This window comes from Mustela erminea, chromosome 7, assembly GCF_009829155.1.
Source record: "Mustela erminea isolate mMusErm1 chromosome 7, mMusErm1.Pri, whole genome shotgun sequence".
Lineage (NCBI taxonomy): Eukaryota > Metazoa > Chordata > Mammalia > Carnivora > Mustelidae > Mustela > Mustela erminea.
Window position 1 is genome coordinate 90,458,781 of NC_045620.1, and position 21,354 is coordinate 90,480,134.

At 35.5% G+C, this 21,354-nt stretch overlaps 1 protein-coding gene across 3 annotated transcripts in view; it reads right to left on the bottom strand.

Annotated features, from left to right (window-relative positions):
* EXOC6B (exocyst complex component 6B) overlaps positions 1-21,354 on the bottom strand; it is a 615,706-nt gene that overhangs the window by 336,366 nt on the left and 257,986 nt on the right. For all 3 annotated transcript variants that reach the window (XM_032352447.1, XM_032352446.1, XM_032352445.1), the window contains one exon: positions 11,691-11,759. In XM_032352447.1, the coding sequence (XP_032208338.1) occupies positions 11,691-11,759 (69 nt within the window). The remainder of the gene's footprint in view (positions 1-11,690; positions 11,760-21,354) is intronic.

Here is a 21,354-nt window from a genome sequence, read left to right on the forward strand (position 1 = left end):
TAAAACAAAAGGAAACCCCTCCCCTACATGTCCTCTTGTTCAAATCACGACGCTCTGGCCACAGTTATTTGTGTCACCCCCTCATAATATCCAAAACGACTGGGACAATGTAATAAATAAACTAAGTAGCCAGTAAAGACGACATTTTAGGAAAGCAAAAGAACCCCAAATTTTTAATTTAAAGACTGAAAATAAACAAAAACCTGGCAGTCACAATCAAAATAGGAAGAGGAAGAAAAAGGCATGAGAGATATGGTTGGATATATGAGAGGAGGGAGAGAAGATGGTTAAATGCCAAAACCAGGTATCTCAGTAATGGGAGAAATTTGGCATAACTAATAGGAAGAAATATCAAAAGGAAGACAGTAAATATGCAATATTTTTCAAGAAAGAGAACTGCCTGGAGGCACCTGGGTGGCTCAGTTGGTTAAGCATCTGCCTTTGGCTCAGATCATGATCTCAGGGTCCTGGGATCGAGTCCCATGTCGGGCTCTCTGCTCAGCGGGAGCCTGCTTCTCGCTCTCTCTCTCTCTCTGTCTCAAATAAATAAAATCTTAAAAAAAAAAAAAAAAAGAACTGCCTGTACAAAGGCATGAGAGAACACGGGGTCAATATATCTGGAGCATAGCCTGTGAGCAGCCAGGAGGAAAAGAGCGGCCAGAAATGAGGTAAGAGAGTCAAGCCAAGGATAAAACAAGGGTGACTACACAGACCAAGTTAAGAAGTTTACTGTATTCTGAGAAAAATGAGAAACTAAAGTATCTGAAGCAGAGTTTTTATATGATTTAAACTGTGTTTCAAAGGGGCGTTACTGGGTGTGATATGGAAAATGATTTATTTATTGTTCATTTTGTCAGATCTTAAAAAATAATTATGCTATTGTGGTATCTAAATCTGTTTAAGTGAGACATTATTATTAGGGAAAACACACACACACACACACACACACACACACAGACACACACACAAGTAAGCACCCTTGAGGAGCTCCATCTTCTCAGTGTAAGCATTTTGAAAAACCAATGTGAGTACATGTAGGAAAAAAAATTTTTGACCACATTTTTTTGCCTCTTGTTTTTATTCACAGCCAAATGATATGTATGCTCCTGGGTAATAAGGTCACCAGGTTAAAAGAGCAATATGACAATTATAAACAGTTAGATTACTGCGGCTACAAACCAGGGCCCATTAGCCCATACTACAGGACAGTTATCGCTATAAATGGCTTTTCCTGTGTCCTTATCAATGCAGCACACAAAGTATCTCACCCTTAGCTTTTCTCTAGGATCTATGTCGTGTTTATGCCTATCTAACCTCACCAGGCACCAGTGGGTCAGCGCAGCTGGGAGGCAGGGAGATAGGGCAGCAGAGTGATGGGACAGTCTGCTAAGTGTCAGAGATGGACTAGGAGTCACCAAATATTTCAGGGCAAAACTTTCCACATTAAAAAATATATATATCTCTAAAGAAAATACTCAAACTACGCTCTTATTGCTCAGAAGTACTCAAGATCACCATGGAAGCAAACCAGAAAGCTTCCAGCTCTGTTCTGTGGAAGTTGGCTCCCCAAACAGTGCAACTTGCATTTGTCTTAGATAGTGGGGGAAAGGCAGATGAATATTTGAGACGGAAAAGAGAGTCCATTTCAAATGAAAATAAAATAACACTTATGAAAAGAGTCGAGAGGAATAGTGTCTAAATCTCAGAGCCTAAAATATAAGCCACTTGAAGTTCTTAAAAAATAAATGTCAAGTACATAAACATCAGCATTCCTTCCTGATGTCACTGCTATCCCAAAGATTTGAAAATAATACCTACTCATTTCATATTATTGTTCTCAAGAAGGCTTTTCCATTAAAAGTTCAATGTTCTTTTCTTATTTCCCCCCAAAAAATGCATATATTTCAAATAAACATGACAGATTTAAAACAAAACTAAAACCAGGTATCTTCACAGTCTTCTACAAGTAGCTTTTCTCTAGACCCATTAAGTTAGGAACTTTTGAGAACACAAAGTACCCTGGTCATCCTTAACCTCTTTCACTATATTAAGAAGTAGCAGCTGAAATAAAATTTAACACGTTTGTTCTTTGCAGTTCTTCTTAGAACACACTCAAATATACTAATGTTATCTGTACAGAACAAACAAACAAAAAAAAACCCAAGACAGAGATACAGTACACAGAGTTCTGATCTATCTGAAACAGGAGCACCCCCTCCTTTTTTTTTTTTTTTTTTTTTTTAAACAGATCATCTGATGAGCCTGGTGTTCCCTAGAAATTTAGCTCCAGAAACAACTTTAAGAAGATCTAGATGATTAAGCTATGTGCCTCTGGCAATGCTGGAATTCTATATCCACAATTTCCAATTTCTTGTGACTAGAGAAATAAAGTGATATTTTCCTCTCCCTGTAACACCATCTTTGGAAATGTCAAATGAGAATAAAAACTTACAAACTCTAAGCCCCTAGAATTTTGCATATAGGTCTTTCTTGTTTGTCTTAATTTCTACCACAGTAGTAGTATATGACCCTGTTTGTGTTTTCACCCAAACCAAATATTCAAATGTTCATTAAAGTGCCTTTGTAAAAAACTGAAAAAGTTTAAGTAATGGATTCCTACTATAGCTATATAAAATAAATACAAGTCAATAGTGTCTATGTTTAAAACGGAATCAGAATTAGTCTAAAAATATGGGCAATAGTAAAGTACGATCAATTTTAATGAAAACTCAAAAGCCAGTCAGAGCTCTATTTATCAGCGTTCACTGCCAGATCAATGGTCTGTGAGAAACACGAGGACAATTGTATGAAGCTGATGTATGAATATCTTTTTTTCACTAACCAATCAACTGTCTTAATAACTAGATGTAGCAGAAATGTCTTACTATTTTTTTAAAAGGTAGTCTCATCTTTTTAAACCAATTAATGATTTAAAAAATCTGGGCATCAAAAATACACCCAATCTTCAGACCTGCTTTAAGTGTATGTTCCAATTCTCATTGTTCAATTTACTTGATTTTTAAACAGCAATAGTGCCTTCTGATAAAAGTACAGGAGTAAGGACCCTAAAATCTTACTTCTGGTGCCAACAAAAGAACTATCTCATGGCTTGATTCCGAGTGCGGCAAGTGATTTTTTTTTTTTTCCATACCAACCATATGAATATGGGTCACTTATTTAATAGAGTCAAATTTGCAAAGCATTATGAGATTGTTGCACAGAGTGTTATATAAAGTCCAAGATAACACTATTACAAATACATATATAAATAATAACCCTTCAATGGTCACTATTTGAAAGTATCTGGAAGTCTAACATTAGAATGCCAAAACATTTTTCTTTAATTGAAAATTTCAGCAGTGTCTTAGACCCTTCAAGTATCTGTTTCCCAAATGCCTTAATATAACAGCCAACTACTGCCAAAGTTCTTTATGTAATTTCATTAAGTAATTCCCTTAACACCTCAGAAATAATGTCACTTAAAACTGCTTGTATCCACTCCTTTTTCCACTCTCCAAATACTTTCCTTGCTATTATCAGCAGTCACAGGACCACTGATTTGGCATTTTCCTCCAGCTGCCACTGTAGACCATTCAAGTAGAAATCCTCAGATTACAAAAGGAGAAGTAAGTTCCAGGAAGATTCCAGCCTATCCCACCCCACCCCTAGCCCCAGCAATGATCACGAAGGATAAGCACATGAAGACATTGTGCATAAATTCTAGCTCGGCTACTCACTCATACCTCCAAATTAGAGCCAAATACTTTAAAAGGGATATTTTTAAAAGCAAGTAAGAGGTAAAATATCCTGAAACTTTACAAAATTATATCCAGAGAGATAAATTACTAACTATAATTCTCATATATATTTTTAAATCTCTGTCTGAATCCTGTTAGTAAAAGAATTCAGGGAACAAATCTATTAGTTTAGGTGCTGGGGCTAACTTATTCTTAATAGAAAAGCAGGTCACCAGCTTGCCATGCATGATGACTGCCCAGGGAAGGAAGATTTATGACACAGAAATAAGTTCACTTTGAAATATGCTTTTAAATTTAGATTTTGGCAAGGCTTCCAAACCTAAGAGAAAGACAAGTGGTAGGGTGTCCTTAGGAGGCTTATAAAAGGGGATACTCAACTGGAATTGGGGTAAGCCAGTTCTGGGGCAGAGGTCTGTGGTCAGTAGGCACCTGAAACCTAATTCAGCCTCTAGCTCCTTTTACATGAGGGATTCTTTCTAGGTCTAATAAAATTCAGGAGTTAAGGAAGTCTCTGAAATTCTAAGCAAAATATCACATGCCTGTACATATGTGCATTTTGTCTGGGGAAAGGGTTCACAGCTTTCATGAAATTCTCAGAGGCCCCTTGCCCAAGAAAATTTAAAAGAAATACTGCACTTGCTAGAGCCTTTGTAATATGAATTCATTGCATGACAACATTCTGCATTCCCTTACATCTCAGGCTGCTTGATAGTCTCCATTAGTAATTGAAAGTGAATTAAATAAAAATGAGGTTCTCATGATTCATGTAATACTAAGAGGTTGCTGCTTACTTAAAAAAAAAAAAAATCCACATTTTGCTTATAATAGGCTATTCCTGGATCCAAGATGTCAGAAATCTTTAAAAAGTACACTTTTAACACAAATACAGAAAGTATATAAATCAAAGGTATACGATGGTCAGCACTTGTTAATCCAGGATTTTTTTAAAATATTAATAAGCAGATTATGTAAAGCACTGGAGAACAAGAAAGCACAAGAAGATAAGATTATAAATGAGACCCACAAACCAGGAACATGGTTGTATTTACAGGTTTGCTCCTCCAAGTTCTTAATGACACCCATGCTCCTTGACATGGGACACTCTTCCAGTGAATGAACAGCAAATTTGGAGAAGAGTCAAAAAGATGTTGCAGTGTGCAGAGGAGCTTGAAGTATATACAAATCTTTGTCCAAACTGAACTGGTTTAAAGCCTGGAGCCCATAAACATGGCAGATATCCCTGGGTTGATAGAGTTTTCAGAAAATCTGTAAGACAGGCTGCTTTCTGTCTTCATTCGACAGACAGGCCATCCATCTTCATAACTACTACCATCCTATGTACAAAAATCTCCAATTATTATTCTTCATCACTTCTCTTCCAGTAAAATTTTTAGTTTGTTATTTTCTCCCTCCTAAAAAAAGGATCCTTAATGACTGTAAAATGATGTTTTATATCCTGCCTCTAGCCTGCCCATCTCTAAACCGTATATTAAGATTTAGACAGTATAAGTTGTTTAAAATAATTCTATAAAATGCACCTCCATTTGCCCTGCCCACTTGCACTGCATTACTACACCAAGAACCAAGTCTCAATTAACCACTATCTGACCCTTGTTCACTTTCTTCCCTCCCCTCCTCCTGCCAAAGTTTGCCCTTCCTGCCAAAGTTCAGCACTTCCTAGAAAAGTCTCACTGCCTGTTTGATATTGTACTTCACTTTAGTCACCAAAGGAAGAATTTACAGGTGCTTGGCCCCATCTATAAGACCATGACCGAAATCTGACCTCCTGTTACAATACGTGAACTCCTGCCCTACTGATAAGGCTGGCAGATATAAGTAGGATTTTTCAAATAATCCTTTGGGAATTTATAAGCAGCACAGCCATAAAAGGGGGGTGAATGGAAGGTCGGTTTCACTAAAAATAATAAATATTGCCATGTTTATTCAAAGTGTGCCTTGTTATCCTCCAGGCCAAAAGTTCAGATAAACACTATTGTAAATGACAAAATATTAGAACTTTTTGTTACTTCTGTTATGATCCTTCCGTTGGACACCAATAGAACTGTTTTCCCCTCGTAGAAGTCCCAGCCCTGATATTGTATAACACTGCCTGAGGCCAGAATCCTGGATTCATTTTCAGGTCAAAAGGAGGGCAGTTATCTTTCAAAATCAAAAACAAACATTTATTGAGTATCATATACCACTAATACTAAGTGCTAAGTGCTAGGGCTAAAAAAGATGAATAAAACATGGTACCTGCCCTAAACGAGCTTACAGTCTATTGAGGAAAAAGAATACATATTTAGGATAAGATGATATAATATAGTTAGCACTGATACAATTATGTACTGGGTCCTACAATAGTGGAAAGAGGAAGGGGGTGCACTAAACGCCACCTGAAACGTCAGGAAAATGTGCTGGAGGACACAAGTATGAAATAAGTATGAATCCATAAAACAAAAAGAATACTCATTTAGGCAGAAGGACTAGAATGAGGAAAGGACAGCAGGCCAGAAGCAGAATGGGGCATTCAAAGAATGGGAAGCATTTCAGTATCATTAAAACAAGGTAGTAAACAGCAGAGAACATGGCAGACAGGACACGGAAAACTTTCCATATTTCTGTATTTTACTCCATTTACACCACTCAGAGAATTTTAAGCAGGTAACATATATGTCAGATACATATGATTCACAGATCACTATCACTACAGTGAGAAGTTGAGTTAGGGACTTACGATATAAGTTAGGAAGAACAGTTAAGAATTTTTCAATAATCCTGATGATCTAGGGCAATCATTTTAGGATAGGGGAAGATGAGAGAAGTAAAACTGTACTTAGGAGGTCACATTTGCAAATACAGAGCTCTGGATATGGTACTGAGAAAAAAGAAAAGATTTGGATTTCAGCCTGGGGACTTGATAAAATGCTATTATTACCTGAGATCATGGTACACCCCAAAAGAGTAGATTTTAGGGAACAGGGACATAATGAGTTCATTTTGAAACATACTGAGTTTGCACTGCCTATGGAATTTGAAAAAATGTTAATATTAACTACATCGAGAAATGAAAAAAAATCTATGTTACCAATTTTTATATTAAGTAATCCATTTTTAAATATGTTTGTCATTAATATTATGAAGACATGCCCTCCACTACACAGTCATACAAATCAGTGACTTGAGAATGGGGAAACAAATATAGAGAAGTAAAAAATTATACCCCCCAAAAAAGCTATGAAAAGAATCTAGAAGTCATACATGGTCTGGCTCTTCCTTTAGCAAAAGAGATATCTGAGTGCTTCTCTAAAGTCCATCTAGGACTGGAACAGCAGTGTCTAAAAAATAAACATGTATTCCAGAAATGGAGCTGAGCTCTTATCACTATGTATTTTTTCAAAACTAGGAAACATTATGAATGTGTGAATGAGGGAAGAGGCCTGTCTCTGCCACATAAACAATGCCTTATCAAATTATTACAGAACATTTATGACTAACAAATATTTCAACACTACAGAGGATCAGGGTGTGGAATTTATTTTTAAATCAGCAGTTTAAGGTATTCTTTAAACTCACAGTTTAGGATGACACAGACTTTGTGTATTTAAGAAAGTGTACATTTTAAATATTTGATATACTTTGTATGTTGATGGCAGAGACTAGAACCTCTGCCAACATGCCTATACTTTACATCATACACTTTAAAAAGTATCAGTGATGTGTCTAATAATCAGCATCAGAGATATATAACTCATGCCAGATTAACTGCCACTGATTAAATTCCAATTATATGCCAGAGACGGAGTGAGGCACGACCATTCGTGTATTATCTGTAACTGTGCTGAGCAGATCATTACTATCAGAGCTCACATAGGAGAAAGCTAAGATTTAGGTAACTTGCCTCATACCGCACAGCTAGTAGGTATGGAAACTAATTACTTCAGTACCCTTATAAATCACTGTTAGAGTTCTCATTTAAGGAAAATTTGTTACAATTTCTAAATCATCAACTCTTAATAAAGCTTACAAAAACTAGCGAATACACTGCAATGAAATAAAGTACTGTCATATTATAGTCGTTCAAAGACTATAACTCCTCTCCTAGTAGACTGTAATTTTTTAAAACCAGAAGTCCTTGACTCATTTATACATCCTAGCTCACCAAACTATTTCATGCAGAACAGAAATTCAGTGTTTAGTGAAAAAGTAAATGATTGATAAAGTTTGAATTAGCATATGCTCAAAGAAACATACTGCATATTTAGCTACCACTTACTTATTCATTCAGTTAGTATTTATTGAGCACCTACTATATGCCAAGTACAGTTGTTGGCACTAAATTAAACAAACTACTGATTTTCATACTTTTGCAGTATTTGAGAGGAAAAGTGATTTTGAAATTATGAGACTTAATAATAAATTACCAAAAAAAAATTACAAACAAAATAAAAGGAGTTGATTCCAAATTCTTAAGGGAAAAAAAAAAAAAGGCAGTAATGCATCCTCATCAAGTTGGATTTATCTAAAGAATAAAAGGATCATTTAACATCACAAAAATCTATCAGTGAAAACTCACCACATTCATGAACTAAAGGATAAAAACCACAGGAGTATATCAATCTATTTGGAAAACAAATCCAATAAAATTCAATACTCATTTATGTTTTTACAAAAAATATCAGGAGTCTAGGAATAACTAGATAAAGAGTATTTACCAAAAATTTATTGCAAACGCCATTAATGGAAAAATTTTAGATACCTTCTATTAGAGATCAAAAATCAGACAAGGATGCCTACCATTATCTTCCTGAACAAAAAAGTAATGATGATCCTAGTCAATAAAACAAGACAATATAAAAAACAATGAGCTATAGGAATAGAAGAAAATAAACAAGTCAATATCTGCAGATCAACTACACAGAAAATCAAAATTATGATCAACTAAACAGAAAATCTATCATAAACCAAAAAACAAACCATAATAAAAGAGTTGAGCAAGGTTGCCAGATTTAAGTTGACTTACAAAAGTCAAGAGCATTCCTCAACATCCACAATTATTAATTAAAAAGGAAAGCAGAAAACAGCAGCAAAAACTGTATTTTGCTATTAACCTTATAAGAATCCCCAAGACTTTCTCTGCTTGACTTATTTCGCTATCATATGATCCCCCTGATATGAAGAAGTGGTGATGCAACATGGGGGCTTAAGTGGGTAGGAGAAGAATCAATGAAACAAGATGGGATTGGGAGGGAGACAAACCATAAGTGACTCTTAATCTCACAAAACAAACTGAGGGTTGCTGGGCGGGGGGGGGCGTTGGGAGAAGGGGAATGGGGTTATGGACATTGGGGAGGGTATGTGCTTTGGTGAGTGCTGTGAAGTGTGTAAACCTGGCAATTCACAGACCTGTACCCCTGGGGATAAAAATATATGTTTATAAAAAATAAAAAATTAAATATAAAAAAAAAGAATGAAATAAACACACACACACACACACACACACACAAAAGAATCCCCAAGACTATTAACATAAACAAAGCTTAGTAATTTAAAAATGGACTTTTCTCTTCCACAAATAGCATGACTCAGCATGATCAGGTTGTTAATTCTTCCCAAAATTTACCTATAAATTCAATCAATTCAAATAAAATTCTAGAAGAAATTTTTTAGTGAACTCAAATATTCTAAAATATATAGAGAGAATCACTAAAATCTACTCCTGGAACTAAGATTACACTAAATCACTCCATGTTAACTAACTGGAATTTAACTAAAAACTTGAAAAAAAATAGAAGAAGAAAAAGAAACAGGAGTAAGAGGAGGAGAAAGAAGAGGAAGAAAAGAAGAAAAAGAAAAGAAAATGACTGTAGAAAAGTATTCTTTCAGAAGATAAGCCTCAAGGAGGTCATAACCTTAAGGTAGCCCCAACTTATTTTAGCTTCTTTGGGGGAAAAGGTATGGAATCCTTTCCATTTTAAAAAAAAAAAAAAAACTACTTATACAGACAGCTATTTTCATTATGAAGATACATTCTATACTTGAATAAAATAATTTGGTTTTGCAAGAAAGGAAGGAAGGAATGAAAAAAGAGAAAATAAAGGTTCATAAATTGTGGAGGCAATTTAAAAGAGAAGAAATGAGAAGGGACCTGTTTTACCATACATGTGGATGTATCACAAAATCATATATACAAGATGACTAATATCAAGATGTGATGGGAAAAATATTAAAGGTAGCATAAAGGGAATACCCTATAACCTTCAATAAAAGAGAATTGTTGTTTTTTAAACAAGGCTTAAGAAGTACAAACCATAAGGTTAAAATTGATGGACCTGATTACATCAAAATCAAGGATTTCTGCTTATGAAAGATAATTACACATAGTTTAAAGTCTGGGGGCAAACTGGAAAGAAGACACTGGCAACATCCTTAACTGTCAATAGTTATAACATATAAGGAACTTCTGAGACTTCTCTTTCTAGCAAAAGCAAATCAAAATAAGAAAGCCAATACAAAACTGAACAAAGGTAAAAATTGGCGTTCCAGAGACGAAAAATCTTCAATGATTAGTGAGTCTATAAAGAGAAGCACAATGTTATCAGTAATAAAAGAAATGCAAATTAAAAGAAAGACATATCCTTCAATATCTATGAGGTTAGTAAAAATTAAAAATTATTTAAAATAAGTATTATATATATATATCTTGGACTTATATAAAATAATGATAATAGTGTGTCACAAACTAAGATGTATATGATTTATTTAATTCTCTAAACATGAGATTGAAAAAAAAATTATCTACTTATTTTAGCTGTCTTGAGACAACTCAATCTGTATCTTGCTCCATCTTTATATGATAAGGAATGTTAGAAGGAGAGAAGGAGTGGAGAAAGAAAGAAGAAAGGAAGAGGGAAGAGGAAATCAGAGAACAAGGAGAAGTAGGAGGAAGAAGGAGAGGAGGGGAGAAAAAATTAGCAAGTCTTTTCTCAGACTAATGGAAATCACCTCAAAGTACTCTGGTCGTGAAGCCCATAGACCAGTGTCCCAACCTGTCTGGAGTAATGACTAAGTGATACTATATTAAACATATGAAGAAGAAAATAAATAGAAGACTGGCAAAAAGACTCACTCGATCATATTATAAAATAACCTGATAGAGGCTTCATAGAACTTTGTTATTTAAAAAGATCAATAATGGACTTCTCTCATCAATCTCTAATGATACTTATTAATTTTTTTAAAGATTTTATTTATTTATTTGACAGATCACAAGTAGGCAGAGAGGCAGGCAGAGAGAGAGGAGGAAGCAGGCTCCTTGTTGAGCAGAGAGCCCGATGTGGGGCTCGATCCCAGGACGCTGGGATCATGACCTGAGCTGAAGGCAGAGGCTTAACCCACTGAGCCACCCAGGCACCCCAACTTATCAATTTTTTGATTCCCTTTATCTATGTGTCTGCATATAGGTGTACTACCAAGATGGAGAAAGGGTTATTTCTTATAATACCATTAACACCCATAATAACTTCCCCCAGAGAGATTCCTCTTTGCCTAAGTTTTATAGGACAGAAGGAATAAGTGTCATCAGGAATAAAAAAATAAAGTTTTCATAAATATTATTTTGATATAGAAAGGCTATTTTTATTTAAATAACTATACCATTAAATTAAGAATGGAAATCTGTGTATATGTGACTATTTCTAGGTATAATTTTATCATTTTGATGATAGAAATTAATGTTATTCACTTACATCATTACATGGCAAACAAAAGATTCAAGAAGAAAATAAAGGATAATTTTTTATAATTAATACTCCTTAAATAAGTTTCTTTTTTCTTACTCTTAATAATAAACAGAAAAACTATCAAAAATAAGAAAGAAGAGTTTTGAACTCAATGTACATCTTTATTAGTCAGAGCCAGAGAAAGACTCACCAGGACAGAATAAATGTGTAGACATCGATAAACAGGAGAGAAATCCACCAAATCCTGGGCTCCAGGTACCTGCAAAACAAGCAAGACTGTCAAAAATATGAAAGCAAAGCTATGAAGAACTTTGAGCTGCATTCATTTTTACTATTCAAGTATAAAAAATAAAAGCCAGTTCTAGTTTCTAGGAGAAAAACACAGAACAAACAAACAAACAAACCATGCTCCCAGAAACCTAGGTTTCTGGGATTTTCGACATGGGATGCATAAACCATGAAGATGTCAGCAAGGTTGGGACACACAACAGAAGGATTAATAACAGCGAAGAGTAACAGGTGCCACAGGCCCCGCATCTGCTTTGAGATACATTTTAGGCTTCAACAAGGAAGCCTCCAAAGAGGAAGAGAAGGAGGTGGGAATGTGACTTTGACGTGACTGTGTCTTCTTGAATTCATGGCAGTCTATCTAAAAGACTAAGTTTCAATGGTCAAAACCAAAACTTGCCACACAGGAGGAATTAAATGACCTGCCAGCCAGCTTCTGAAGGGTGTAAGAATTAGTGAGTATTTACATCAACACGCAATCAAAATACAGAAATATGCTAGAAAGAGAGGGGAATCATGTAAAAAGTAAGATAATAAAAGGAAAAAGCCAAACCTAGAAGTAATACCAGAAAATTGCAATCTGAACAATGTAGACAGATTAAACTGAGACATCAAAAGACAAAGTAAAACAAACAACATGAGGTAAGAACTGGAGATAGTCACAGTGCTAAAACTGTTTGGTTATGTGACCTGACAATGAGTAACTCACGATTTACTTTGGCCTCAATTTCCCCAACTGAAAAAGGAAACCATTCCCTATATTGCTGACCTACAGGAATTAAACAAGAATAAAAGGACACAGAGTAAATATTGAACAAAACAAAATAAAGCAAAAAATAAAAGATAAAATTGCAGTAAGAAATAATCAGAATAAAAGACCTAGCTGTAGTTTCTACAGGAACACTGGTAACTGTAGGATTCATCAGAATATAAGCAGCAGGCGTGTCTACATTGGGTTGACCTGACTTGATTCAAGGTCATTTTCCCTTAGTCCATCAAGCAGGCCTCATTTCTTCCTTGGGAGGCATAGCATCCTTCACCAAGATGTTTTTCCTAGTGAAATCTCACTCTACAACTCGGCAGCACAATAGCTACTTTCCTGTCCCTCCAAAACCATCACCTCTGTACATTAATTGGTTCCACTTCTTTGATTATTCTGTCCATTTGCTATATACCCATGATAGCATGTGCTAAATCTCTGTTTAAGAACCTCCCAGTGCTAGATACTCTGTAAGCGCTCAAAAACAAAACAAAACAGAACAAAAAAACTCTTGATCCTATACCATGGCCCAAACATAGATTTATTTAAAAAAAAATTAAAAAAAGCCATTAGAAAAGCTAGTGAGCATTACAAAACCACTGAGAAAAACATTTTATGGACAGATAAACACCATGCAGTTAAAAAGAAAAAAGATTAAAACGCATGTAAAAATTGTAACTGGAAGAGTACAAAAGGACAATACTTTTCATCTTAATAACACAAAAAGACAAGAGGCTTTTATATTAGACACTCTTATTTGAAATGATCACAACATTAGAGCATCTTTACAGTCTCCCCTGTTGAGTTGCAAAGGAAAGAGGTGAAGGAAATTTATTTTAGCTTGCCAGAAAAACAGAGCCTACTAGTGAAAACTTCAACTAAGCAAAATACAAGTGCAAAAAGTGAAAAATACAAAAATTCAGTGAATTATATTGGTAGTATTTTAACTACATAAAAATTACACATACATATGAAAAAGAAAGAAACATAAAAAGGTTTTGATCTGTATAGGAAATGAACCTTGTTTCTTTTATTTAGAATTAATGACTATAAAGTTATTTACTGAAAGTTTAAGGAAATTTAAGTAAATTCAATCACAACTTCATTCCCATGTTCTTCTTTATGCAGTTTATTTACTTTGTTTTGCTTTGACTCAGAACCATGAGTTTCACTCAAAGGAAACTCGTAAGCCATTCCTCAGACAGGGCCATGGCCCCTTCCTACATCAGACCCATCCTTACAGAATGAACATCCACATTAGGGAAGAGTTTCCCTAAAAATCTGTGATGAATAAGGTAGTGGTACCACTTGCTAATGGGCTAAAAAGAGAGGTTTATCTGGGCCAACTTAAAAAACACAGATATATTTAGAGAGGACAAAAACGTTTCCCTGTCATCTCCAACAAATATTTACAACCAAACCTAGTCTCTGTGAGGCTGTCTTGACATCCTCATCCTCAGCTTCAAACCATTTAAAATGCACTGACCCGGAAGTATTGGCTTTGCTATTTCTTAGCCTCTGCCACCATAATCCAGTTAAGTCTCCTTAAGCAAAGGACTGCCTGCTTTGCAGGCAGCCCACAGAAATCTAGATGAGAAAAGAAGCAGCGAAACGGGGCTTCAGTTCACAAACTTTACCTCGACCCCCAAAGTAGCCTACTATTTAGAAATCCTTTTTCCTCCATGCTCCCTTCTGCGAGGAACACTAGGAGCCCTGCCAGGAACCAAGAAGATCGCTGTGAGGAGAAAGGTATGTAAAGCATGCACTGACTCATGTTGCTTTGAGCTAGATGTGTTTTCTCTGCTTCCACTAATGAAAAAGAATCCCATCGACAGAAAGGCAAAAGAAGGAGGGCAACATACACTATACGTGAAGGAATGCCACACGTTTGGAAGGATAAGAAATGAACTTTGAAAAACCTAAAGAGACGGGAGTGGGAAAGAGAGCCAAAGGCCATTTCTCCTGACTCGCATAAATAGGTTTGTTTTAAGGGCCACATTTTGCTCCCCTTTTAAAAGGCACAATCTCTGTCAAGGTTGTCTTCATTCTTCTTCCCCTCCTGTTTGCCCTTCTTTCCCCTCAAGTGCAAAGAATGATTCAAGCAGGGTTAGGTTTCAGCTGGGGCAGAGGGAAGGGTCCAAGGACACTCTCCTAAGCTAACAATGACTGTCCCTAATGGCTTCTGTCTCCTAACAAAAGCCAGGACTCCGTCTTTATCAGCTTCATCTAATTTTTCCTTTCCAAAGTAAATAACACAGCCCTTGCATTTTACACATGTCCAAGTTTGACAAATCATTATCGACTGGGACTATAACTGATAAGAGATAACTTTGTGGTAGGACGTTGTCATTTCCTCTCATAAGGGCTTTCTTTCTGAGATACAGAAACATGATTAAAATAGTTAAACATTTCCTCTGCCTGGCAGTCAGGAACTCAAGACATTAAGATACTGGAGTCTGTATTTTTCTAGTTCAAATAGATCTATAGAGATACCAAGAGCAGCCACAAACAGTATACTCAAGATTATCCTGCCTTTTTAACTAGTTGTTTTCCTTATGAATTCACAGGAAATAATTTCATCACCAAGGACAGCAGCTGCCTAATTCCCCATATAGTTTCTGAATGGAGAGCCTTAGTGCTTTCTGTCAACTCAATCCTCTTTATTATCAGGGAGGAGCAAATTGTAGGCAAGATTTTAGGTTCTGTAACTAGCAAATCTGTGCCACAGAGCATGTTATAATATTATATGTTATGATATTAAAAAACAGATAAATAAAAAGCTATTAAAAGATTTTAGGAGTGGCTGGACTCCAATAATCAGAGGTAGATATCATGAAGGCAAGGCTTAACATTCTACAATTACACATTCACACACCAGTTAGAGATCATGCACCACTAGATGCCAATATCCATGGCTAGTCTGTCCATTTCAATGTGCTTCTTACATTTGTAGGGTACATACTGAGAGCTTCCATCAAAGCTGTAGTTTTTGTCACTTATTATCTGTAGATTTTGTTAAATAGCATTATATCCTATCAATATACATCAGCTATCACATCATGCCACTATGTAGGTGACAAAAAAAAGTCTGGGGACAAAGGATGCTATAAAATAAGAAAAGTAAATCTATAAGAAGGATCCATGAAAGGCACCCTGAAAAAATGACTATATGAGCCTGTGCAGGCAATATATATTGGAGATGTCAAGATTCAGTGTAGAAGTGGAAATATTAGATGGTCAGAAAGAAAAGAAGCATAAACATTTCTTTTTTTTTTTTTTAAGGATTTTATTTATTTGAGAGAACAAGCAGAGGGGAGAGGCAGAGAGAAAGGGAGAAGCAGAAGCAAGCTCCTCGCTGAGTGGGGAGCCGGACCAGGACTCAATCCCAGGGATCAGGGATCATGACCTGAGCTGAAGGCAGAAGCTCAACCGACTGAGCCATGCAGGCGCCACCAATATTTTTGATCATAAAAATTCTTGTGAAACATTAGGATCTTTTTGATATGTTCTTCTTCTTCTCTAATATATCTTAGGTCAAGACAAAGAAAGTCTCTGAAAATGGAAAAGTTAATGGGTAAGATCCTCTCAAAAAAGAGTAAGGAAAAGGATTTTACTTACTAAAGAAAAAGGGAGATTTTGGTTTTAAAATAATAATGACATTCAACCTTTAATAGATACATCTGCTCAACATTTTTATAATACTTTCCTCACCCCCCCCAACAAAGGACGTGAAAGTTAGTAGCTATTTCTACTATCTTAATTAAGACTCACTAATGAGGGGAAGCAGGGGAAAAAAAAATATCTGCAGGTAACAATCTGACTGATCTACCTGCTTTATAGTGGGCAAGCATATCATTAGGAAAATGGAATAGAGTACAAGAAAAGACTGCTTGTCTCCTTCCACTCAACAATATTACCTACGCTGCTGATAAAGATAGTACATGAAAGAAAGAAATGCATTAGTGTGCTGTAGTCTTGTTGTTCACAGCTGTCCCAGGAGATACACATACACACAATACAGGCCACTTATTTTTCTCTTATGAAACCTTTTGAAGTAGGTGGATCATCCAAAAAAGGTATGATAAAAATTTGCAAGGAATTTAGATATGTTTCTCACTAATCATTTGAGTCATTCTCCTTCTTGAAAATACTTTTGATTACCACTTTACACAAAACAGTTCCTTGGTATTAGTAAATGAATGTAGGGACTTGGTGCCCATTTCTAAGCATTAGTTGGATCTCAAGTCATTAAAATGTACCAGGCATCTTTCTGAAGGAAGAAAACAACAAATGGTTAGCTGAAAGAGCATTACCTTTGCACTCAAAGGATCAATTTTGACTGTCCATATTATGTCTGGAAGCCAGGAAATACCTGACAAACATTTTTCATCAGTGTATTTTTCTCTACAACTTTGCTTCCAAAATTTCAGAGAAAAGAAAGGTAGAATTCATGTGGACATAATCTTCCACAGAGCTGTACTAAACACCATGGATGTACCAACATACTAGAAGGCCCAGGATTCTAAGCGACAAAAATTAGCAAAAGTACAAGAGAATTTTCTAGACCTCTGAACATGTAAGAATACCACGAACAGAGCCCCATCCTAAAAACTGCAGGATCGGGGGCACCTGGGTGGCTCAGTGGGTTAGGCCGCTGCCTTCGGCTCAGGTCATGATCTTGGGATCCTGGGATCGAGCCCCACATCGGGCTCTCTGCTCAGTGGGGAGCCTGCTTCCCTCTCTCTCTCTCTCTCTGCCTGCCTCTCTGCGTACTTGTGATCTCTACCTGTCAAATAAATAAATAAATAAAACTTAAAAAAAAAAAAACTGCAGGATCGGACTGTAGAGCTTCTCACAAGTTACTAGGATTCGAAATTCAAATTACCACTTAATTTATTCAAGTGTTTCCACTAAACAGAAGAAAATCAAGAAAAATCACCATTTTTTTCTTTACTAAGACACTGCAAAAAACCTTGTGGCCAAAATCAAGATACTGCCTCAAGAATTCTCTGCTTGAAGCTGAACACTAGGGCAGTAAAAATTCAAATTCTAGTAATTTTTACAGTTGCTAGGCACCCTGCCAGTATGTGGTATCATCAGTATTTTTTTAAGCTAATTCTAATAGCTGTGTAGCCAAAACACTATCTTTTAATAAGAAAACTGAAAATCATTAAATGTAGTTTTATGTAGGAGATTGGCTCAATAAACTACTGTATATTCAAACAGTGGAGTACTATTTAGCAGTAAAAATAGAATGAAAAAGTTTCTATGAACTAATAGGGAATAATTTTCAGGATATATTTGCAAGTGGAAAAACAAGGTACAAAAATACATATGTATTCTATTACTAATAGTCATGCTGTATAAGGTATAAGGAAGGGTACTTGTATAAACACACACACACACACACACACACACACACACACATACACATTCATTATACTGATTACTTTGGAAGAAGTGGGTAGGATCAGGGTGGAAGGGATAAAGAGAAGAATGGGATATCACTGAATATATCTTCTTATAATTTTGCATTTTGAGACATATTTACATTTTACATACTCAAAAAATTAAGTTAATAAGGATGAGGAACTCTAAAAAATATACAAAAGAAACAAACCCAATTATGTATCAACTTGGTAACAATCATACAGAAGAAAAAGTAGCAAAAATTTTTGAACAAAATACTCTGAACTCTAGCCCCAGTGGGATATATAGGATATATAGGATAAAAAGATATATATATATATATATATATATATATATATATATATACACACACACACACACACACACACACACATATAGGATATATATATAGGATAAAAAGAATTGCAGAGAAATCTTGAGCCTAGTAAATTTACTGCTTTTAGTGACATTTGCATAGCAATTCTGAAACTATTATGTGTTATATGAGTAAGCAAATGACTAAATATACTAATTCTCTGGGATCCAGAATTCTCAGAGGTGCAAATATGGAACAGGAAAAGAAGACCTAGGATATTCGGGTGAAATTTAGAAGCACCAGTTCTAACTCAAGATTTATAAAACTCCCTATGTGTTAGTGCAATGTGTGTATTTCTTAGCTCTGTCCACATAAGGAATGTACTTAAAAAATAAAAGAGACAAGAGCTCTTTGATGAAAGAACTGACTCCAGAGCTAGCGCAGAACTTGGAGTGAACCAAGAACATCCTGTGCTAGAAAAAAAGGAAGTGCTCAAAAATTGATGGAAACATGTCAAAGGATAATGAGAAAGACTCCCACTGGCCAAATCTGGAACAATTAGAGAATCAAAATGAAAGACAAGAACAGAATAGAACCCATTTTATGTAAGATAAGGACTCATGTGGCAATACTGAAACTAAAAAAAGGGAAAGGGACAAAAGGGAAGAATGCCAGCTAATAAAAGTGAAAGAAATGAAAAAAACAGAAAAATCACTGTTTTAAAATCAACAGAGTAATACATGATTCAGGAACAAATCATCAATGAATACTAAATCACCAAATCAGAAAAACTGCTACGGAACAGGACAGTCCCAGGATCTGAGAGTACACAGATCCCTTATTAATTACAAAACGAGAAGGGTACATTTACAGTGCTGAAATCTGGTAGACACCACCTTAACCAACTGTGTGCCTCCTGATATGATGCACTAAAAAGGACATAATATGACTTTTGTAATATTCCTGTCAAAAATGATTAGCTAAACCTAATCATGAGGATTACCAGATGTACCAAAATAGAGGGATATTAAAAGAGAATAAACAAACGTAAAAATTAAATATAATGCATGATACTTGTCTAGATGTGGTTGCAGGAAAAAGTGAAAACATAATCTGCCATCAAGGACATTACTGGGACAACTGGGGAAATTTGTACATGGGTGATATGTTAAGTGGTAATACTATATCAATGTTGCGGTCCCTGAATGTGATCACTGCACTACAGTTATGCAGAAGAATGTCATTCTTGGCAAACTATAGATTGTTGTGTTGAGATTTCAAATATGATGAAGCATGCTACTTTCTTTCAAATGGCTCAGCTTTGATGGGGAGAAGACTGATGAAATCGATCCTCCCCAAATCAAATTTTTAATAACAAAAGTGCCAAATTTTTAATAACAAAAGTGCCAAATTTTAAATAAGTGGCCTATTTAATTTTAAATAAGTGGCCAAATTTTAAATAAGTGGCCTATTTAAGTGGCCTAAAAAGTGCCAAATTTTAAATAAGTGGCCAAATTTTAAATAAGTGGCCTATTTAAGTGGTACATGGATGTTCACTTTAACACTCTTGTAACTTTTCTGATGATCTAAAATGCTTAAAAAAAAATTCTCATAAAGAAGGTACTACTTTAGAGGCAGGGTTGGGAGGTGAGCAAGATAGGTGAAAGGGGTCAAAAGGTGTAAATTTTCTATCATAAAATTAAGAAGTCATAGAGATGAAATGTACAGCATGGTGACTATAGTTAGTAATACTGCATTGCATATTTGAAGGTTTCTAAAAGTTCTCATCACAAGAAAAACTAAAAGTTCTCATCACAAGAAAACAAAATCCTATAACTATGTATTCTGATGGATGGGAACCAGACTCTTATGGTGATCATTTTTCAATATATGCAAATACTGAATCATTATGCTGTACCCCTGAAATTAATATAATGTTATATATCAATTATACCCCAACTTAAAATAAAGAATGAAGGGATGGATGGATGGATGGATGGATGGATGGATGGAAAAATAGAGAGATGGATGGGTGATGGGTGTTCAGAAGAGGTCACATTGAGCTAGTCCTCAGGGGAAAGTAGAATTCAGTATTTTAGACAAGAATAAGAGAAAAAGGAGTATATTCCCTAATTAGGGTTATTAGCAACTTCGTACAGAGTGAAGGAGATGATTGAATAAGAAATTTGTATATAAAGGAGAAATTGTAGAAGACCTGAAAAGTCAGTAGATGTTCATAATTGAAGTAAATAATTTTAAAATGAAAAGAACTTGATAATGTCAGTACAATGAAAAAATTTTAAAGATATTAAATCAATGTGAGCCATAATACATCCTTGCCAACAGACCTAAAAGATAAAATAAGAAAACCAAAACAGAATGTCTAGAAAGTATGCCATAGTTACTCAACTTTCTAAATTGCTTTTATTGCTTTTGACTTTAAGCATGGATATTTACTCTTCATTTGACTATATATAATCTTAGTAGATCAGTTTTGATTTAGAATTAAAGAAAAGGGTGCCTGGGTAGCTCAGTCAGTTAAGTACCTGACTCTTGATCTCAGCTCAGATCTGGATCTCAGGGTCCTGACTTAAACCCCACATTGGGCTCCACATACATACATATATACATATATACATACATACATACATATATACATAAACTAACTAACCAAAATGTCCTCTGTTGGGGTGCCTGGGTGGCACAGTTAGTTAAGTGTCTAACTCTTGGTTTCAGCTCAGGTTGAGATTTCAGGGTTGTGAAACTAAGCACCACATCGGGCTTCACATTCAGCACAGAGTCTGCCTTGGTTCCTCACTCCTCTCCCTCTGTCTCTCCCCTCCTACCACCAAACAAATAAAGGAACCTCAAAAAAAAAAAAAAAAAAACTGAGGGTGGGTGGGTATTAGGCATAAGTGAATCAGGGTAGCTTTTCAAATTATATTCCCTCTCTTTTTTTTTTTCCCATATTTTTTATTTATTTGAGCGAGAGAGAGAAAGAGGGGGAACAGAGAAAGAAAGGGTGAGTCAGAGGGAGAAGCAGATTCCCTGCTGAGCAAAGAGGCTGACACAGGGCTCAAT